The sequence below is a fragment of the Pygoscelis adeliae genome, unplaced genomic scaffold, assembly GCF_000699105.1.
Source record: "Pygoscelis adeliae isolate BGI_AS28 unplaced genomic scaffold, ASM69910v1 Scaffold171, whole genome shotgun sequence".
Classification (NCBI taxonomy): domain Eukaryota; kingdom Metazoa; phylum Chordata; class Aves; order Sphenisciformes; family Spheniscidae; genus Pygoscelis; species Pygoscelis adeliae.
In genome coordinates, this window is record NW_008824186.1 from 9,314,806 (window position 1) to 9,337,215 (window position 22,410).

At 50.4% G+C, this 22,410-nt stretch overlaps 1 protein-coding gene across 4 annotated transcripts; it reads right to left on the bottom strand.

Annotated features, from left to right (window-relative positions):
- Window positions 1-4,819: 4,819 nt before the first annotated feature.
- On the bottom strand, window positions 4,820-22,357 carry RAB3IL1 (RAB3A interacting protein (rabin3)-like 1). Of its 4 annotated transcripts, XM_009334556.1 has the most exons (12): window positions 21,547-22,357; window positions 18,727-18,961; window positions 18,113-18,208; window positions 16,464-16,541; window positions 15,614-15,829; window positions 13,481-13,600; window positions 12,100-12,228; window positions 11,874-11,986; window positions 10,960-10,983; window positions 9,041-9,140; window positions 7,929-7,995; window positions 4,820-7,507 (listed from the first exon to the last, which is right to left on the bottom strand). In XM_009334556.1, exons 1-12 carry the CDS (start codon window positions 21,558-21,560, stop codon window positions 7,425-7,427), a joined length of 1,275 nt encoding a protein of 424 aa, XP_009332831.1. In that variant the 5' UTR covers window positions 21,561-22,357; the 3' UTR covers window positions 4,820-7,424. The 4 variants fall into 4 exon arrangements, with proteins under 4 accessions (XP_009332831.1, XP_009332833.1, XP_009332832.1 ...); XM_009334558.1 differs by lacking the exon at window positions 13,481-13,600; XM_009334557.1 differs by lacking the exon at window positions 10,960-10,983.
- Window positions 22,358-22,410: the final 53 nt, after the last annotated feature.

Here is a 22,410-nt window from a genome sequence, read left to right on the forward strand (position 1 = left end):
CCAACCCAAATCTATGATTCTATAACATGGAAATATTGGTATGATAAACAGCAAAACCGACCTCTTGGCTTCCAGCAGCAGTGGCACCACAGGGACTGCTCCTATAAGGAACGTGTTGCCTTGGCAGAGCTGACCAGCCCCAGCCCTCCGTGCCACGTGCACATTTAAGAGTTGTGCCAGGACATTGACTTCTTCCTGGCAGGGCCACGCTTCCCAAATTTCTGAAATGACTGGAATTTCCCCACGGCCGATATAGTATTGTCTATTCTGCAGTAATCCTCACTGGTTTGATACATTTATCGTAAAAGAAGGTTACTAGTCATCATGAAAGCTTTGAAATAGATGACTTTTTTGAGGCCATCTGCTTACCTCCTCCCTTCTCCTTGTCTGCACCTGAAGCAAACAAACAAAAAAAAATTCTTCCATTTGTTGGTTCCTGGAAACATACATCTCTCTGTGCATGTGGGGACAGCCTGATTGCCTGTGCAAAGACAGCCTGATTTAGAGCCCTGTGCAAACCTTGACTAACTTTGAAGGCAGGGTAAAGGACAGGACCAGCAGACGCAGGGAATTGCCATGAGCAACCAAATCTCGAAGTCCCTTATCCTGGTTTCTCTCGCCATTCAAAGTCTGCTAGCTTCTGCACTTAAACATGTATTAGAAAAAAAGTACCTAAAAGCACCTCATTGTGCACAACACTAACCTCCATCAGAGATGTAAAATATCCCTGTTCTGCTCCAAACCCAAGCTCCTTTGCAGTCCAGGTTAAGATGCCTCATTTTGGACCTGCAGACCCTTATACCTCCCAGCCATGAATACATGCACAAATACTCAGCGCCCCAAATACAAGTCGACCAAATATATCAAGCATACATGCACACCTTATCACTCCTACCAGAGCTCTAGATAGAAGCTGTCCTAAACGGTGTGCCCCAAATACCCACCTCATGGTGGAAACTAATCATCTCCCAGTTTGACAGATGAGGAAAGCGAAGCTCCAAGGCAGGTGGCCGAATTGATACCACCCAGGATAATCTACACTAGAACTGGTGTAGGGAGAAAAAAACCACACAGGAAGATCTCTGGTCCCTTTTGTTGGAATTGCCAGACTATTCGTCTTTTGGTGCCACGCCAAAATGCCTCACATCCTGCAAATTTGGATATTGGCAAAGCTAACAAACATCAGAGGCTGCTGCTGAAGATGCTGGTGGCACAACAGACATACTATCAAGCTGCGTGTACATTTGTCCTGGTGCGTTCATATACATCTGTAGTGCTACTACAAAATATCATTACTCAAGCTGGCCAACCTCTCTGCACGAATTGTCACAGGGACAACTGAGGACCGCTGTCCTTCACAGCACACCCTCCTCTGGTCCTACACTTACTAGGGCATCTCCAGCGCAAACAGGCAGTCCGCTCCCACTCGCCCTCTCCCTCACCGGCTCCAAGAAGAGATCGAGGTCGCACACACATGCTTTTCTGCTTACAGAGCATGAGAATGCAAGGGGGATTCCACAAAGGCTGATTTATGGACACGGAACTCCAGACGTGATATAAAACCACCTTTATGCTTTATGGCAGGGAAAAAGGATTTAGGAAGGAGAGAGGAAGGAAAACAGAATCCTCTCTGGTGGTTTTGCTCATTGTCCTTCAAGCAAGCCAAACACACCTACGAAGGCAGATGTTTGAACTACCATCCCTTTGAAGCTCTTTTTCAGCCCAGGACAGGCTAGCAGGCCCTACGTTGTGGGGCAAATGGGCACAAGGAGAAACGCTATTCATACAGCAGCATGTACAAGAAGAGCTAGAGACTCTGTTCAAAGGACACGGAGAGGGTCTGGCAACTGGACCATGGTTTATTTCTGAGAGGGAAAACAGCAGAAAAGCTCTGGTGGAAAAGGTGGGCAGATGGGGATAAGGGACAGGGCTGATGCCTTCTCAGACCATAGACGCTTAGGAGCCAACCTCATGGTTCAGCTCCCAGCCACAGGAAAGCTTCTCAACAGCAATCCCTACTGACGCTAGTGAGGACATTACACCTAAAGACCCAGACATAGCAAAACATTCAGAGTCTCTCACCTGGCCATCCTCATTGCTTTGCAACGTTCCTCGGGCTTAACCAAGAATCCCTTAAAGAAATCCAAACCCTTCCTTTCCTTTCCACATCACAGACCTACTCTCCAGTTGCCTAAGGAGAACGGCACCCATCTAACACCAATTCCCATTGCCAGAGGTGGAGGAAGGCTGCAGAAATACACCTGCCAAGAGGCTGCAGAAGACCGGTCAGCAGGTGTGATGCCTTCACAGAGCCAGGAGCAGAAGCAAGGTAGGATCCTGGAGATGCTCCCTTCTCGCAGGGTGGACAGCGAGGGAGGACAGTCCCTGCCTGGTCTGCCTGTGCCCTCTTGTGGCTGCCTGACCATGCTGCACAGGGTAGGAGCAAACCTCGGGAGAAAAAGAGGAGAGCCTACTCTTCCTTGAAAAGAACGAAGATCCTTGTATTACTTTTTAATACAGACTCTGTAGGATCCTTGAAAAAAAAAAAAAAAAAAATTGATATCCCACAATGGAGACAGCTCTCAATTCAAAATTCGGGTGCTTAACGCAGCACAGCTCAGGAGCCGAAAAGCACAGAGCAACTTTACAGTCACCTGAGCACAAAACAGCCCACGCCGGACCCACCAGGGAAGGGATATGCAGACAGAGCTTTGAGTTTGGCAGGAAGAGGACAGCCCTTCTAATTACTCCATCATCTCTGCCGTTGGCCCTGGCAGCTGCCTGCCATCTCCTCCTTGAAGTCCCCATCCATCCAGAGGAATTTGTTCTGTCTCTGCCGGCAGCTCCCCTCTGCTCACACCCCTGCTCTGCTCCAGCACTGGCGGTGAGGGCACAAGCAGGACGGACAGACACCACCAACTTTGCTCCTGCTTTGTGATCACCAGCTGGTTTCCTTCTCCATGCCCAGATGACTTGTCCTATAAAATGGTAACACCATGTGAAAAACGGTAACACCCTGTGAAAAACGGTAACATCATTTTAGAAAAAGACACAGGACCTTTGGGTAAGCATCACTGCTACCTGTTGGGGTTCTCCACATCCCAGAGGTGGCAGCCCCTTCCTCTGGGCACTTGTTGAAACTGAGCTGCCTCCAGTGCCCTTCTTCTCTCCCTCCCGTGATGTCAGATGCCAATGAGTATGAATCCAGCCGGGGAAAATCTTATGCACCCTCACTGAACAGGCCAGGGAAATCTGAGAGCAGCAGTGAGGGACCACTCATCCCATCAGATGAAGGCAGTAACGCCCACATTTACACAGGAATAGAAAGGGAAGAGGTTGACAGGAAGATTTGGGGGCCTGGCTAAGAGTGTCTCGGGGCACTCTGGGCAGGGAGGACACAGGACCTCAGTTCCTGGCTTTAAACACAGCGTGGAGAAGGTCATGGTGATGTTTCTGTCACACTGTCACAGCAAGCACCAGTGACTGGGTCTCAGGGTTGCATACAAACCAGAAAAAAGGCGAAGGCCTGACCACCCTCACATCAAGCACAAATCCAGAGGAAGCCTGTAGGGGTTCAGTGGTTCGTTGCCCCATGCTGGGGAGAACCTCAGCACTGTGCGCTCACCCTGCCTCACCCAGAGACAAGTTCACCTTTACTGTAAAGAGCAGCCCCAGGTCCCAGAACCAGTATTACCATGAGGTCTAATGCCGTTTTCTGCTCTGGCCGTACCTCTGTTTCACTTCCCAAAGGCCTTTGATGTTTTGCTTTTTCCCTCCGCTGCCATCACCAAGAGATGATGACAAGAGATCTTCCACGGTAATGCCCACAGCTAAACGCGGGAGGAGAGCAAACGATTTTAGTGAAGCCAGAGCGACCCAACTTCCCAACCTGAAGAGTCCGAGAGCTGCTGCTGCTGCAGGGCAGGAACACACTGTGCCCACAACCAGCTAGCATCTCTCACTTGCGCTTGCCTCTGCTGCGGCATGGGGAGCTGCACATGGCCAGGGGAACCCAGCCACCGTCCCCCTTCTCCTTCTATAAAGGACAAGAAAGGGCCTGCAGGAGCTGGATCTACCTTTTGATGAGAAAAGGCAGCCTTTTTCAAACCAAGTTGCAGCTAAAAGCAGGGGGAATTACCTGAACAGCAGGAGCAAGTTCAGTCCCCGGTGCTGCTACGACTCACGCTTGCCAGCTCCTGCCTTTGCGTCCAAAGCCCAAGGCCCCCGTGCAGCCAAGGGAAGACTGGCCAAACAAGAGTCCATGATCCAAAAGTCTCCAGAGAAGAGAAACATTCACTCTACACCACCTAAGGGCCCACTGGTAACGGCAGCTTCCGAAAGGGTCCCACCACAGTTGTGCCTCCACCCGCGGACAGGAAAAGCAGGAGACTGCTCAGCCCTGCAAGGAAAGAGGAAGGAAGAAGATCCTTGAATTAACCAGCCTTTGGGACAGCCAGCACATCCCACGCAATGCTTCAAGCTAGTAAACTGAAGCAGACCGCAACTGAGCGGGAAGAAACCTCAGCCTCCCTCAGCAAGAACCACAGGGGCCTGCCTTGTCGCAAGAAATACCTGTGGAAAAACTCTGCTTGCTACCAAAACGCTGTCACTTAGTCCCCCGGTGAAGTCAGGGAGCAGCCAGCTCCGGGAGGGGCAGACCGATGAAGAAAAGCATTAAAACCCCAGTCCCTTAGAACGCACAGTGGCAAGAGAAGCACAGAGCACAATGCCAGCCAAACTTGACTTTTCTCTTGGCTACCGAGCACACACGCCCCAACCAACCCAACCCTAGAACTGCAATCAGACCTTTAAAGAGGTTAATAGCAAATGTTTATTTTCCTTTATTAAAGAGCAGGGTGCAACCATCCCGCTGTTAACAGAGTGACTTCATATTAATTTACAAATTGTTCTCTCTGCTTTGTTTTAAATGTAAGACAACCTTGTACAATGCACTTCTCTAATTCCTTTCACCTCAAAGTGCTTTACAAAGTGACACCGGGGGGCGGGGGGGAAAATCCCACAAACCAAAACATCTCCTACATAGAGAGATCATCTCATTCCCAGTGCTGCAATGCAGCCACGTCTGTTGTGCAATGTAGCAGCTAATGGCACAGGATGACATGTAGAGATCAAAAGGTCAGGGGGAGCAGATACAAGGAGAAACTACCAGAGAGAGAATTTACCTGAGCTGAAATCTGCAGCTGGGGAAAGACATTTCTATTTTCTCCTCTGGAAAAGCTGATGTCAAATTGCCACAAGTCTGCAGACACCAAAGAGGTGCAGGTTTATCACTAGCTCAAGACCCAGCCAGACTCTTACCCAAAGATGTATTTTCTGGGCTTTTACTCCACATTTTAAACATATTCCTTTGGTGAAGAGTAGCAGATGTACGCGCTCACCTAGCTAGGGTGAGCAGCATGAGTTGGGGCACCCAGCTGTGGGAAGCAAAAGCAGAACTGGGGTGTTAACAACTCGGACTTGCAGGTCAGCCCTTTCTGAGCTGAAGGAGGTGGATTCAAAGCTCGTGTGTATTGTCGGGAACGTGTTCTCCCAGCTCTGGGGATGACGACTCATGTTTCACACAGCTAGTAACCCTTGCCAAGCAATACCGTATGCCAGTATAGCTATAAGGAAAGGACTCCCCTGAGGAGCAACTCGGCAGCATACTGTGTGCACACTGACAGGAAAGCTTGTGCTCATGGGGGTCTTCCACAGACGGTTCCGAGATCTGCTGTGAAGCTGTCCTTGTATTAGGTTCCAAACCAAAAACTTCTGTCTTCCCCGTCTATTACTCCCTCCCCTGGACAAAAACACAGCAGCTCAGTTAATTTTCTTCCACTGAAGATACAGAGTTCCGCCTGTAGCATCTCCCAGGAGAGGATGAAACTTAATGGAGCTGAGGATGGTGACCTGGTTCTGGGCACCAACTTGCCAAGATGGGAGTTACGATGGCGGCAGAGGGACAGGGTGACATGCCAGTCAAGAGTGCAGAAATGCCACGTGAGATGAAACCTCCAGGGTGGGTGGTGGCTGAGCCGATTCCACAGTCACTGAAAAAAAGGCTAAACTGGCTACAAAACACTGTCATGACTTTAACACGGTTCTGTACAGACAAGCCTGGGCCTGAGCTCAAGCTATAGCAGGCCTCTGCTTTCCAAAAGCTTTAGCGACATCCTTCCCAGCACATTTTGAGGCATACGGGAACGGCAGCCACATCCCTCACACGCGCACACAAAGTTGTCTAAAATTTCCTCACTGGGGATGGCAGCCCAGGGGAAGCTGGGTTTCCCAGTGGATGTGCATCTCTAGGTCTGGTGTAATACTGGGGAGGAAATCTCGGGGCCTCAAGACAGTGCCCAGCCTGGGCGTGCTCCTGGAGACAAAGAACCCAGCCTGGGACCGTGGTTTCTATCTAAACAGTGGGAATGGTACTGCCCAAAGCTCCCTCAGAGCAGGAACAGCTCAAAGGCATCTGCTTGTGCGTGAGTTTTGTACCTAGGAGCACCGTAAGGGAGGGACTTCTGCACCAAGGATTGTCACAGGGCACTGCCCGTCAAGGTCCGCATCTGCCTGTGACAACTGCAGCAGATTCTCTAGACCAGGAGAAAACATCCTGCAGACTGCAGCCAAGCTGCGGCCAGCTGTGAGTTACGCGATTTCCCTGCCCGCTTTCTTCTGCCGAAAGCCCCAGGTGCACAGCTCCAGCCCCTGCTCCGGCTGTTCCCCCAGCCTGGATTCCCCAGTGCCAAATCGCAAGCTAAAAAAACAGAAACAAATCCCTCTTTGTGACTCAGCTGGCAGAAAGCTTCTTGCAGGCTCCTTTAAAAGGAGCAAGGAAGTACTTGGAAACAGGCTGTTCATGGCTCTTCATAAGATTATTGTGTGCTGCTGGCATTTACAGGGCCGTTAGGGGAGTAAGTGGTCAGCAGGACCCAGGTGTATGGTTGGGGACAGCACCCTCCACCCTAAAGACTGAGTGGAACAGACGGACAGACAGCCAGCATCTGTCCTGAAAGACTTGCTTACAAAGAAGGTCCAGGACTCCTGAGGCCAGCCCTGTGCAAGGCAGACTATGCCAAAGCAGACTGCATATAAAAACAAAAGTTTAAAAAAAAAACAATGGATATACACTGCATATAGGAGACTCCATAGAGGACAGTCTATAGACGGCCACCCCAGAAGCAGCCAGGGCCAGCCCGGCTCTGAGGGGGTAGCTTGGCAGCTGCATTCCAGTCACAGTTGGGGAAATGGGACAGCTGAAGGTGGAACTTGTGCTTCTTGCTCCTTGATCAGCTTCAGGCAGAGGGAGGGTGGGGAGGGAGCAAGGCCCACTGCAGGAGAGGCACTGCATTCATCTGTTTGGCAGGCTGCGTTTGACAAGCCGTTCATACAGGAGCAGTTTCCTTCCATGCTCAGGCCTCTGCTTACATCTCACTGGGATAAAACCCAAGTTTGGCCAGAGACATCTCCCTCCGGAGCCGCATGACCTCCCAGTACATCAGCTCCACTGCAAAGCAAAACGGGTGTGGGGAAGAGAAGGGGAAAAAAAACACCCAAAATTAGTAAGCAAGGCACAGCTGGACACCACCTCATGTTATGCTGTGCTCTCAGTGCAGCCCAGGCAGGCTCATCCCCAAAGTGAGGGAAGCAGACATGCTGGAGGGTCCAGCAGGACAGGCCCATCAGGTCACCCCTTACCAGCTCCAATCCAGGGCAAAGCTCCCAACAAGCTGATGAGCAAGGAATAGGTGCATCTATTCCTCCTGCTCATGCCTTTCTTTTGTCATTTAACTGTTTCTCAAAGACACAGGGAGTTCAGGGTACCCCGAGCTGGCCCCATTCCTGTCACACTGCATAGGACCTCTTAATTCCTCCCAATGTCCCACAGAAGGTACCCCCCACCGCACCCAGCTACTGTCCCCTCTTACCGTCCTGCCTCACCAAGCCCTGCTGGATATAGCGAATGTATGTGAAAAAGTTGCACACCGCTGTGATCTGAGGGAGAGAGACAAAAAAAAGGAGTCAGCTACAGAACTGCTTTGCCTGTCCAGAGGTTTGCACAGCACCCAGCAGGAGAGCTCTTGGTGTTCATCACCTGAGGAACAGTACTACACACCACCAGGTGGGAAGAGGTAGGACGAAAGGTGGTAAAAAAAAAAAAGTCAGAATTCTGTGCATCTGCAATCCCATCTCAAGATATTGCACAACCCATGAGACACACCGTGCAGGAACTCCAATCTGCTGCAGATTTGAGACGTAAGTGATCACTACCTAATGTGGCAGCCAAGTCTGTGATCTTCCTTCAAAGAGCGCTGCTCTCCGACTGAATGAGACTCTTTAGAGTTGAAGGTTTGGGCAGAAAGCGCGTGTGCAGGGAGGTAAGGGCGTTCACGACACATTGGAGTATTTTGGTGCAAGTGACAAAAATTAGCCAACTTAAGTCCATGCACAAAACCAACTTTTTGTCTCAGGAAGAGTCACATGTTGCAGGATCGGCTCTTCTGATATGCAACTCAGGAAAGCATAAACTTCTAAAATGCTCTGTTGAATCCGGGCCCCAACAGCAACATTAACAAATCGTTCACCTTCTCCCTCCCCTCCAAAGAAAGGACAGCTTGTTCTCATAACCGTTTGAGTCACTGATCTGTACCAGAACAGTAACAAGAGCCAGCATTTAAAGAGCAGAAAATTACTGTGTTTTACAAAGGAGAATTAAAAAATAATAACAAAGCAAAACAATCAAAGCCCTGTACCGAATCAAACCACGGAAAGCAAACACACTGAAGACAGGTTGCCTGAAGGAACCTGTCAGAGTTCCTTCTAAGGAGTTCTCTGACTCCTCCTAAGGCAGAGCACCAGAGCCTGAGGCAGGGCTGGAGACCTGCACCCTAGTCACCGACCAAGAGCCACCCCGACTTCAGGAACAAACTCAAGCCCCACAGGTCTCTGTCAGTTTGAGGGCTGACCCAAGAGCTCTTCCATCTCAGGGCTTGGAACAATTCTGGAGGGCCGAGGTACCCTGAGAAGGTGAAGGACTCACCCTGGCCCTGCAGGATGGTGAAATGTAGTAGTAATTCCCAGAATCCCCCAGCATGATGCGGTGCTTGCAGGTCCTGGCGAGGCCACTCAGAGCACATTTCCTGCAGACAAAGAAAAAACACTTCAGCCTTCAGCAATCTAGTGGCACAGCAGGGCACACAGCAATTCAACAACCTCAAGACTATCCCCAAGAGATGGAAGCGGGAGCTCAGAAGCCAGACGCCGTGTCAGTTCAGCATGAGGAAGAAAAAACCTTGGCTGATATGAACCTTTTGCTCCTTGAAAAATTCCATAAATGGCAAGTTTAGGAGACCTTAGGCTAAATATCTGGAACCATGAATTATTCCATGCCTAAGCAAACCAAGGCTGTACCCTTTCCCTGGCCAAGAGCCCAAGACAAAACCACAGAAAATATTAAAGAGGTGATGCTGGAGCAGAGTACAACAAATGTCATCTGGTCTCTGCACATCTCCTCCATGTTCCAGGCAAGGCTTTTGCTGAAGGAATTCTGCTCAGGTGTATCAGCTTTCCTGATGGGATGCAAACATGCTGGCTGGGAACCAAACCTAGTCTCAAAACAGGTAAATCCAGCATTTGAGCAGAATTTGCTCACGCTGAGAACTCAAAAGCAGCCACACCGCAGCCTTTATGCTAGGCTCCTATTAATTAATTTGGGCCTGATCCGAAGCTACTCTAGTTGAAGCCGCATGAGTGACTTTGTACTAACTTCAGGGGGCTTTGGATAAGGCTTGCAGTTCCTAAGAACAAGGCAGTCCCTTCTTGTGCAGACAGGGAAGAAGCTTGGCTTCACAATTGTAAGGAGATTTCAGAGCGAGTGAAGAAAATCGTCTTTTCAAGACAGCTCAGCTGCCTCTATTTTCTTGCCATTTCCTTCCGCTATTTGCAAGACAAATGGTTCCCAGCACCAGCCAGTTGCCCTTCCCTTTATCACCACTTAAAGCAGTAAAGCAGAATTTTCTGCTGCATAGTCATCACCACGTTCCCCAGAGACTTCGTGTCTGCTGCAAAAAACTGCTCTGTGGGCCACAGAAGATGACAACACACGGGAGCAGATGTTTCAGAGAGCTTCTGAGCATGTCTCTGTGCTTGCTTTCCACTGCTATCAAGGCAAATATTAGCTAAGAGTGGAAGTATGGGCTGTAAGCATTCAGAGGCAATGAGAAGTAATCATTGCTCAAATATTAACACAACTTACGGGGATCAAATCCTCAGAAGGTGCAGGATGACCGATACCTTTGTAAACGGGATACCTTTAAGAGGTCCTAAATTTGAGCATTGCAGCACACTGAAAAAGAGACTCCTGCTGGTCACCCTTGGCTTGGTTGATACCACTTGGTGTAACCCCAGCTATCACAGCTGTAGCTAGAGGTAACCTGAACCACGGCGTTTGGACACCTGCCCTTCAGTGCTCCACACACCCCAGGGCGCTTTGCCTGTAGAGCATCAGAGCAAAATGCTGGCCAGGAGGTACTGAGGACAACCGGCTTTCATGATGGCACGTCTGGCAATGTCACATAGCGGCCAACTCAGTCCCTGCCTGTCTAGACTCCTCAAACTGTTGCACTGAGGTCTGTACAGTAGGGTACAGACAAGCAGGCCTGGTAGGTCCCAGCTTGGGCAGGGACTCCAGCTTTGTCCTTTCTGGTCCACAGCACGTTCCAAAGTTGCCGTAAAAATCAGTGTTTTGCATCTGGGAAACAAAGGGGAACAAATTCCTTTTGGGTCCTTTATTGCCAATAGCAAAATTCCTTACCATCCTGCTGGGTGGAAATTAAACAGGGTTAAAAAGTTAGCTTAGTTCAGCTCTAGCCTCAGAGCTGCTAAATCACACTAAGTTAGTAACTTGTTAATGGATTTGAGATCTTTGATCACCGACTAAAAAATAAATACTTCACTTACGTTACAATTTGTGACCGGAACCCACTGTGAAGACACACACACAAAAAAAAAAATCAAAAGGAAACCAATAAGGATAAACACAGGATGGGTTGTTCTTGGAACAGGCCTGACACATACTCATGGAACAATTTGCCTAGAGATGACTGGTAGGAAACCTGCATGCGAGCAGCATTTACTGTTACAGGAACACCTTCGCTTAGAAAGTGCTCTGCTTGAAGGTAAGGGAGGGAAGAACAAAAAGAGCGAGCCCTGACTGAACTTAAATTCAACAGCTGAATAAAATCCCGTATCTTCGTCTGGAATATCATGTCACTCCTCCGAGTGCTCCTCTTTGAGGCAATCTCAAGTTTGTTTGTCACATCAGATACAGTCACGCGAGATCTGGAGCAGCCATAGCCCCAGTTCCGATGGCAAGGTGACAGCATCAGGTGGGGAAGACGATATGCAGCAAGGGGAGATCTCTTCTGACCTAGCCTCAAACCCACCCGGAGCACCAGCAAGGTCAGGAGTGCAAGGTAAGCTCAAACCTCACAAGATGCAAGAACGTGAGATAACGCAGCTCTGACTCAATCCTTTCACCCTAGGTTATGCACAAACACACCTTCAGAGAACATTAAACAAGTTGCTACCTTAAGGGAAAAAAAAACCAAACCTCTCCCAAGCCAAGGGCACTAACACCTCACTAGGTTATCCCCCAAAACAGTCAACTACAGCACATCAGCTGAGCTGAGCTAATCCTCCTCCTCACGAAAAGAGCTGAGCTGAACTACCACTGGTCATAGGCTCGGTGAACACTGAGCTGAGCCCTTTGAACTGTTCAACTCTGACTGAGCAAGGCCTGGCCAAACTCCACTAGATGTACAAAAAGACCAGTAGCAAGGAGAGGACAAGAGAGCATAAGCACGGTTCCTTACTTCGGCCCACCGCACTCTTCTGCTGACACCTTCACCACGGGCAGTGTCTGGGAAGCAACTGGCTCAATGGTGAGTGTATTCTGCTCCACAGCCACTCGCACCAGCTCCGACAGCTGCGGCAAAGAGAAATGAACACAGATATGAATGTGCAAAGGTCACCTCCATAAAGGTGCAACTTCGGTGCTGCCAGACTGCGCAGTTTTTGTCCTCCTTTTCCAGCACTCACCTCCTGCTTAGTGAAGTCCAGACAAGGTCCTACATCTTCTCGATAAATTCTGTCCAGGAAGGAGCAGGATTTATCCAAAGTTGGAGATTCCTTCCAGGCCTGGAACTCAGCAAATAAAATGGAGTCGACCTGCAGCAAGTGTCCAAGAGGAACGGGAAGGTGGGTGGAGTGAGAGATATCATATCAGAAGGTATATGTTACTATGCAGGTAACCTAAATACGAAACATCTGCTTTGGCATCTAGAAAGGCTCAGACATCACAGAAGTGTCTGAGGGAAGCTGGCTTGCTCCAAGGACCTTTCATCTCCCACCCATCAGCAGTTCTGTGCCAGACTGACACAGCCATACTGGGTTTATTCTGCCAGAAACCTGCAGGCACCTCTCTACCCCATCTTGCTCCAGGACAGGGCAGCAGCTCTGCTGCAGGAAAGCCACCACACAACCACCAAACAGGCCAAGTGGCCACTCAGCCCACGGCAGGAATGACGAGAGCAGCTGAATGGCAAAGCACAGTGGCAATGGCACCCAGGACACAGGAGGCAGAACCCTTCTGTAAGGAAAGGATTGCTACGGAAGAGGACGAATTGGAAAAAGCTATTAACGGACAGCCACCAGCAGGACTACATTCAGTGAGCCCAAGCATGAGCTCGCAGGGTATGCCAGCCCTTTAAAAACCACTCCAAGCCCAGAACTCTGGTGTTTGGGGCGTCGCAGAAGTAATGGGAACGCTGGGCAGCCACACAGGCTTGCAGAAGCAAGCCGACTGCAGGAAAGGAGGTCTCTCAAAGGGAACTCAAAGAGTAGGAACAGCTTTCCCCATTCTAATGTCCGCTCATTGCCTTTTACAGGTGGGCCCGCAAGCATTGTCATTGCTCAGCAGAAAGGGACCCAGGACAGAGCTTGCTCCCATCCCCTGAGCCAGCAGGAAGGTTGTTCCCTCCATCCCTGTCCAGCTGAAAATACTTCAGTCCTGGAGACTCTCTGGGACCTGACGTTTAAACCCCAGACGGATCATTAGCAGAACCACCAACCTGACTGACAGGGCACCTCCTTAAAAGGCCAGCAAATCCTGTTAAAGCTGCTGAAAGGAAAAACAAAACTAAAGAAACCCTGCTGAGCAACACAAAGAACATAAGTGAACAAAGCTGAAAAAGGTCTGGGTTCTAGCACACTCGCTCTATGCTACGGAGACTCCTCACGTGGTACCAGGAGACAGCTTCAGAGCCACAAGACGGAAAAACAAATTGAGAAAAAAAACCACAAAACCAAAACAACAACAAAAAAAATGGAGGTTAGCATAAAAGGAAGCTAGAACTGAAAGGCTGGAAGTGCGAGAGGCAGATGGGTCCCACCCCTCCCCAGTGCTGTCCAGAAAGGTTACCTGCCGCAAGGATGAGGAAGCATCTGCCCCCAAGGCCTGCCAGCCTGGTTCATAGGTGATGTGGATAGCCTTCCCAGGGATGATACAAAGGAGCAGAGAGAGCAGAGCGGGTAACCCAGACTTTGAGGGCAGAGGAAGAGACAGACAGTGAAGGAAAAGGTTTAGAGAGACAAGCAAGAAAGGGAGGTAAAAAACCATGAGACAAAACAGAAGATACAAAGAAAGGCTCAAGTCCGCCCTTCCAGGGAACTAAGCGTGCCGCTCAAGACATCGCAGGGCCACAAGCCCTTTTGACTTCAGCTTGAGGTGCAAAAAGGGAACAGAAATTCTGTCATTTTTAGGCTCGGTTTAAGATGGGGCATGTTTTTTCCATACAGCACCAACTTTCTGAACGCCAGGTTCCCTTTCATCACCTCTCACATAGGCCACTAAGGAATTTGAGAGACAGAAATTAACAAGTTAACAGAAAAACCACCCCACCCTTGATGTATAAAATTATTAGTCACTTTGGAAGCTGTAGCCCTGGGATTTTAAGCCCCAGGATATCTGCACCATGTGGAAATTACCTACACAAAGAAATGACAGGTCGAAATCTTTAACAAGCAAGTCACAAGAGCTAGCATTTCTCTGAAGATCGTCAACACGAGCTTCGCTGAGACTGAGCCAAGAACAGCAAAATGAACTACCCAGTAGGCAAAAGTTATCTCTGCTTACTGTAGGCAGAGGGCAACTTCTACATGGCAGTCAGTGGTTCACCGACCCGGGCTCTCAGTTTGGAGCTCCTCTGTTCTGACTGGAGGAACGGTTAGCACTGGGAGAGGTCACAGGACCTTAAAAAGATTAAAACCTTTTTCTTCCTGGCCCTCAAAGCAGCTTCTAGCTGACTGCATTTGACTGCACCTTCCAGCGTATCTGGACTGTTCCCTGCCTGACCAAGAGAAACCAGTGCATCAGGCCTTCACACTTACTGAACTGATTTTTTCCTTTGGTTTTCTTTCTCACATAGCCTTTGTTCCTCTCTGCCTGTGAACAGTTAAAGATCTTCATCTCTCCTTGCTATTGCTGTCTCAGGACAATGGCTATAGCCAACGTTGCCTGAAGCATTTCATCCAAACTCTAGCAACAAGAGCACTGTGCAGAAGCTGACAAGGCGCATTCACTGAATCCATTGCCAAAACCAGACGTTAGCAGTGTTGCCAGCACTGTCCTGTTTGGTGAGAGTATGAATTTCACAAGTGGACCTTCCGCATACGTTCCCGCACAAGCCAAGTGACCAGGTGCCTCCGTGTTCCCTCAACAATTCTTCATGACAGAGGCCGCAGCTCCCAAAAAATCACTAGGGAGACATATTCCCCCCCCACATTCTCACTCATTTTCATTCTTCCTGACCAAGTGCCATAAGCTGCCTCCTTTTTGCTCCCCAGGACAGCTGTGCACACATCTGGCTAGTGGAAAGTTCCCAGAAAGGTCCTGCTAGCAGGAAGAAGCGTTACTTACACCCACGGTCACAGCAGGTAGGGGACTATCAAAGGATCACCCAAGAGAATTAAACAGGGTTTGTTTGAAAGATACTCACAAATGCTTTGTATGCTCCTCTGCCCAGTTCCTTCCAGTGAGGAAGGAATTAAATATAATTAATTAAATATATGCTCTGCAAAGAGGAAGAACAGTGACACGCCCAAGAACACCGAGTAAGTGACAGAAACTACAAGTCGACGGGGGTGTCCTGGTGTCCAAGCCAAACTAGGTAGAGAGAAGGAACAACAGCAAATCTGGCAAAGATGCAGCAAACGACTGGCTTCTGCTCAGCAACTCCTGACATATCCACTCTCAGCACTGGTAACTCCTGGATCTGTCCATGCCCTCCAGGGATCCCTCAACTGCTTCCTCTAGCAGTTGTCCTGACGCAGCCTTCAACACGCTTCCCAGAAGAGGAAATCTCCACAAATGGAAACCCTCCAGAGCCTGCCTCAGCACAAATTTAGGAAACAAGCCACATTGCTGTGCAAACAGCTTCTCCCAACACTGAAATCACAGAGCTCTCCAGGAAGCCCAAGTCAGAAGCCGCACAGCTCCCTGAGCACGGTCACAGCAGTGGCTGCAAGGCCGATGCAGTGAGTGGCCCTCACCCACCTCTTTGCACTCATGACTGACTGGCTCCGGAGTCACGTTCTGGCTGGCAGCTGAGACCATTGCGCTGCTGGTGCTTTTGTTTCGCCCATGGCCCTTCCTGAAGACAGCTTTAGAAGGGCTCTGGAGCTGAGGGTGCAGCTCCCGGTTCGGAGAGGAAGGTGTGGATGTGATCACCAGCGTCTTCAGAGCTGTGACCTCTGCCTGCAGCATGTCGATCTGAGGAGACAAGGCAAGAGTCAACAGCACCTTCAGCACCTGCTGAGCTCGAGCTTGCTGCACCCCACCAAACACTAAAGCCACGGGGAACCAGCTACAAGCCCAGTCATGAAGCCTTCTCCCCATCCTCTCAAATGCACACCATCACCTGGAATTTTAAACAGGCAGGGCTAAACCGCAGCTATTTGGGAACCCATCCCTCTCCTCCTCAGCCTGAGCACATTTTGCCCCAGGCTCTTTTTAGACCCCAATAACCCAGAAGAAGTTTCTCTCTCCTCAAGAAGGAACCAGCTGAGCAGCCCCGTGATGCAGCCTTGTCAGGAAATTCCAACTCCCCAGCTCCCTGCTCTCTCCATCCCCACAGCTGTGGCAATTAAACAGCGTGTCACTTCTCTGTGGTTCCCCTGGCATCCGTTTCTCAAAGGGGAGCTGGACCAGCAGCAGCCTGCAAGGATGCCTTTTCCCCCTCACTCGGTGTCTGCTGGAGAGGGAACAGAGCAAATGCAGCATCTCAGAGGGACGGAGCTGCAGGCACTTTACTCTCCTCCAGCCAACAAACAGCACCGTGGCCAGGCTGGGCAGGGACGGCACTAACCTAGCACAGAGATCGAGTCACAGAGAGTGCAGTTCTTACCTTCCCCCGTGCCTCCCTCAGCTGTTTCTCTGACGCCGCCTGTTTAGTGTTTGCTTCTCTCACCATCTTGTGCGCTTCCTGGACCAGAGAGAATTTTAGTCTGCCTGTTGCAGCCCCAACTCATAAAGCCACCAGGGCAGGCCAACGCTCTGCCATATTGCATGCTCTGGGCAAGCAAGCGGGGGGACAGACATCACTGCCACATCCAAGGGTTCTACTCTGTCAGCTGTGAAGAGCCTTCCCCCAGGATTTCCCAGTGCCAGAGCCTGGAGTGCATTCCCCCTTCTAGGAGTGTAGTTGGCTAAATTGAAGAGTTTAGCTGGCTGAGTCCAAGGTCATGTCTTTCACTGATATGGGCTGCTGTGAAGAAAGCTAGAAGCAAGGGCCTAACCCTCCTTGCCCTTGGGAATTGCTTTAAAGCTAAGGCTTTAACATTAGCACCCACCCGTGCTACATCACAGCTGTGTAGCAGCTGCGTCTGCGCCCAGTCCAATGCCTCCGTGACTCTGACCTTGACCCAGACTCACAGGCTTGGCTCCCTGACTTGACCTCAGGCCTGCGTTGTCACTGCAGACTTGCTGGTTGATCACTGGACTCTTTTCTGACCCCGATTGCTGTCTGTGGCACAGATCCTGATCCAGACTTGCTGCTCCACGTCTTGGCTCCTCTGTGGTGAGGTCACTGCTCTTGCCTGACTTGTTATTGCACTTTGCTCCCACTTCCCTTGCGGAGCGGCCAGCCCTCACTGCTCTGGGCATGGCTGCAAGACAGCAGGAGCTGTAGCTCAGGTGGGGGCCAAATGGTAAAGGCTAGCTTAAAAGCATCTCCCACGGGAAGAGGAGAGCGGCGTGACTCCCAGCCAGGGCCTCCCCGCAGCACTGTCTGGAAGCAGTCTGTCCAAGGCCGCCAAAGGAAGGGGACAGCCCTCAGCTACATTATCTCTAAGTTTGCCCTGAGCCCAAGCAGCCAAACCTCCAGGAGCGGGATGCTCTCTCACTGATGCTGAGGCCCTCGCACTCAGCACCAGCCTGTGTTCCAAAGGTACAGATGGGCTCTGGCTTTCCTCACCGCCCAGTCAGATCCAGACGTTAGAGCTGCTGGTAAATGGGATTTTGCCAGGATAGAGCTTGGCAAGAATCACGTTACAAAAAAAAAAACCAAAAAACAACCAACAGGCCTTCTGAACACTCACTGGAGCAGAGTATATGAGGACATCCAGCTTGCTCCCACCCCAAGCAAGGGCTGACACGAGCCAGGGAATCGTCTCTATTACACAGCAGCTGCTGCCCAGACTACAGAGCAGGCACGGGAGAGGGACAGGGAGCCACGCTTACCTCCAGCTATGGGCACCCCCACACCTGGTTTTGCTACCAGATGTACAGGCCCATAACTACTGTGCTCTTTATGCCACCCCACAGCTGCTAGAAGGGGAAAGAAAAGCATGCAAATGCTCCCCGGGAGCAGGTACAAGCCCCTGCTCTGAGGCTCTACCTGCAGCACTGCCCAGCTCTGCTTCTCCAAGTGGGAAAGAACAGGGGAAAGGAGGAAACTGTGGAAGGAGATGGCTTGAAGTTCAGGGAAAGCCTGTCTTAAAGGAGTTGGATGTAAGCTTAGCTTAAGAAATGATGGGAAAAGGAAGAGGGTGGTACCTCAAATAGGCTAGCTGTTAACTCCTCTAGTTCCTGCTCCAGTTGTTCTCTGACTTTTGACAATCTCTCACATTCTTTGTCCTTCAGCTTCAGCTCCTGTTGCGGAAATGGAGAGGAACGCGTGAGTTCATAGCGGGCCCCAGTAGTGCTGATGCCTGCCTGCCCCCCCCCACCTGTCAATCACACCATTTCCTCCCCGCCACAGCATGGATCCCCGGCCCAAGACTCCTGTCGCTAAACTCCGTACCACGCTCCGCGTCACCAAAGGCATCCCTCCACAAGCTGTCGCAGGCTTTTCAGGCTGGAATTGCTCATTTGCCATTAGGAAGGAGGCTCCATAGTAAGCACAGCCTGCCTCAAGCTGCTTTCTGCAGCAGGTTTCCAGGACTAATTTGGATGTTGGCATGGACACTTTGGGTCAACCTAGCAACTGATGTCCTGCTCCAAAGCACTTTATGGCCACCTCAGCTCAATCTCTCTCCTCTTCTGCCTGCTCCAGACTGCAGCACAGCCACATTCAGACCCTGATCCCCTCAGCACCACCTCTAGGAAAACCCCCACTGCTCAAATCTGTGCCGCCACGCTCAGGTGTTCTCACAAACTCCGGGCCTTACCTTTTGTGCTTTGTGCAGCTCTTCCTTCAGGAATTCAGACCCCTTTTCACGGATCTCCACTGAAGAGCTGCGTAGCCGTGACACGTTGAGCTGCTCGGTGGACTGGGTCTCATCCACACCTCCAGCATCCTGGCATCCAGTCTCTGACTCCTCCCTGCTGCCTTTGGATGGCATTAGTGTCTTCCAGCGTCCCACAGCTGGTTGCTTCTGGCTGTCTTCCTCAAAACTGGCCTGGCTGCGGGGTACCAGCGCAGTGAAACTTTTTATGGGGGCAATTCACAGCCTTCCTCTAACACTCACGACACATCCACCTCCAGCCTCTCACGGGCACTGAAGCGAGGCAGGGAGGGTGATGGTGCGTGAAGAGGCCAAGACTGGCTTAGAGGACCTGCTTTGTGTCCAGCAGCAGCAGCACCAGTTCCTTTACCCTGCATGCAGGCACTGCCTCCCTACCGAAGTACTTCACCCTTTTGGCATGGATTGCTTCCAGGCCGGCAACAGAAGAGGAGATGACAGTCTAAAATAAAGACTTCGGGGGAAACCTCCACTCCTATCCTAGGATCTTTAAGAATCACACCAAGTCTAGTTTGAGATGCCCAGCTTGCACTGCTTTTAAGAAGGGTTGGTTTCTCAACATTGAGTAGTCCCTCGCAGATAATTCTGAGCACACAAAGCTTAGTAGGCAAAGCAATGCTATTAGTAACTCCTGGTTTTACCCTTCTCAACCAGCATATCCCAGATACTATTAACTCAGGATAAAGCAGGAGAACTAAAGATAGCTGCTCCAGGAATCCCGTTCTTGCCTGCTTTCAGAGAGAAACAGACGGCAGCTGGCTTGTTCCGGACTCCGGTATACACCCAGTAGACCTAAGTTCAGAGACACTGCTTCCCCAACTGAAGGAAAGTAGCAAGAAAAAGCAAGCACAGCTCTCCTATTGCCTAGCAATATACAGACCCTAATCCCCTTCACTGCAAACCCAGCCTTCCTCTCCTCCCCACCCCTGCTTCAGAGGGGAAGGATCTATTTTTAACCTACTGGTTTCCCACCAAAGTCCTCCACAGAGCTGTCTAAAACACTGTATTCCCACTGAGCTGAGATGAAGCCCTATTTTTTAGTTTCAGTGGCTGGCAAGTAGCGATGTACTAGAAAGAGGAAACCAGAAGAGTCACCCAGGACACTGTTCCCCAGTGCTCAGCAGGACTTTGTTAACTGTCAACAGACTAACACAGACCCTGGAAGAGGCTGATGAATTTAGTAGGCTTTGCAGCTGCTGGGGTCTTAGGAGAGGAAAACGTAGGCTTGAGTGCCTGCATGATAGGGCACTGCAACCACAGTGTTGCCTAGAGCGCAGGCATCACCCCTTCTTCATGCATTGAACTGTCCTCACGTGGTCACTGGCCATTTGAAGTCCACGGGAGCGCGATCAAGCCTTGCACACCGTGGAAGCTTTCTATCATGTCCAGCCACTCAGCAGGACACACACACTGCACCACAGATTAACCTGCTGCCAGCTATCTCTGGGTCACAAGCCTTAGCTGAGCTGTGGTGCTGTTCTCTTCCACGCACAGCACCAATCCCTCCTCCCGCACGCCCCTTCTGGCTGCTGCTTCTTGCCCACTACCTCCTCCTGCAGCGAAGCTATCACCTTCTTTTGGTTAGGTTCACTTTCTCTTCTTCCCTGTTCCCAATCTCTGTCCTTTCCTCTCCTGAATTTGCCCTACCTCCTGTACTCCAGCCAGGCCACACTCTTGCCCCTCGCTCTGACTCCAGCCCCATACCGCACGACAGAGCACAGACTGGCCTTATCTCCTCAGCCATCTGCAGCTCCGAAGAGCCTTGCTCTCCCTCATCCCACCCAAACACAAAAAGCAGTCAAACCATGAGGCCCAACTACTGACAGGCCTTTTTCTCCTAGGCTATGCCACCTGGCAACAGCATGGTGCTACCACCTTTTCTACTCAGATTGCTCCCTTTCTGTCCCCCCACCCCAAGCTGTCCATGAGAACAGTTGCCCACAGTCATCTTCCGAAGAGGGAAAGAAGAAGCAGCTACCAGCTAATTCAGCTCAGGTACCACAGGAAAGCATGTGGAAAAGCACACCTGGAAAACTCTCTGAACCCTTGGCAGACGAAGAGCACAGGCTCATCCCTGCTGCCACGCCACGCGGACAGCATTTTGACTACAGAACTGGGGGAGGGGGACATGCAGTCGGTATCACAGATTTTGCTGACCTCTCTGTTGAGCAAGAACAAGCGAAAGCACCAGAAAGACGGTCACACAGCAGTGCTAAGAAGGTAGGAAAGGATAGAAACTATCCTTTGTGTCCCATTGACTTCACCTGGTTTTACTGAACATTCACTGGGAAGATCTCAAAAAGGAGGCTCGTCCTGGTGATACTACTAAATTTGGAAGTGTGAAAAATAACATGAAAGGGTGCCTTGGGGAAAGGGCAAGAAAATAAGATTAGTTTCGGCCAGAGGAAAAAGGACAGACAGTGCCTCCAAGCAAAGATAATTCATCTTGAGCTATTCAGCATGCTGGGACTGCTTGATAAAAAGCGATATGCACGAACATGGAGGGATACGCCTGACTGAGCGAGCCACGACCAACAGGAACTCCCAGACTGGGCAGGCATCTACAGTTTGAGGTGCGAGAGAACGCGCAAGTGCGAACTACACAGTGTCCAGAGCGTGCAGTGCCTGCTCCATCCAGTTAGGCTGCTCTGCTGGCACATTTGGTTAATCAGAGGAAAGGCAGAACTGCACAGAAGAAATAAAATGGTTTAGAAAGGTCAAGACTAGCTAACGCGGATCACTTACCTAAACAGTGACATCGCTAACGGGATGAGGAGGTCTCCAAAGGCTCCAAACACTAAGGAAGGGGAGGGATCGAGCAAGAGAGTGAGTCAAAGGAAGGAATTAAATCCATTACAGGAAGGTGGGGACGTAACGAGACCAATTCATCCCCGAGATCAGGGGAGGTTCTCTGCAATGGATTTGCCAGGGAGCAGAGGAAGCATGCCAAACAGAGAGGTCTGTTCAACAGTTAAACCATTTCTCAACTGGCATAGTGGAAGCCCTCTCTGCTGTGGACTTTTGAGATTAGACAGGGTAAGGTGCAGAGAACATGTTTCTCCAGGTTCTCCTGCATTAGAGCGGAAACACACCAGAAGGGCCCCAGCCAGTCCCAGCACCTCCAGCTTCTGTGATCAGAAAGGAAAAAAAACCAAAACCAGAGCATAGAGGGAAAGCTAGATTCAAAACCAAGCAGCTAGCAAAAAAAATAAAGAAGCAAGCAAAAGGGACATTTCAACACCCCACTAAACTGCTAAGACAGCCAGTGTAACCCATACATAACAGGAAGACAAAAAAAAAATGTTGTTTCTTTATGACTCTCAAGTTCTCAGATGAAAGTTGTCTCGGGAGATAGGTATTCCAGTGTATTTCCACGCGCTACGGAAGAAAACCAGAGGACACGTAGGAATGGAACAGTCCCACCCACACGCCGTAATGCCAAAGGACCTAAAAACCTACCCTGAAAAATCATCCCATCTTCTATGACGGAATAGCGCATTCTCCACACCGTGCAGACAGAACCCCCACAAAAGCCCTGGCTATGCTGGCTTCTGCCCAGCCCAGCCCCAGTCTCCAGTGTCCAGCTGGAGCTTTGACATACACCCCCCC

Excerpts from the sequence above, each read along its gene's own strand:
- RAB3IL1 (XM_009334556.1), bottom strand. Across the intron at positions 13,601-15,613 it reads TCAGTCATGAGTGCAAAGAG|TCTGGGTTACCCGCTCTGCT; the intron begins GTGGGTGAGGGC and ends CTGCCCTCAAAG. Across the intron at positions 11,987-12,099 it reads TGGACTTCACTAAGCAGGAG|CTGTCGGAGCTGGTGCGAGT; the intron begins GTGAGTGCTGGA and ends TCTTTGCCGCAG.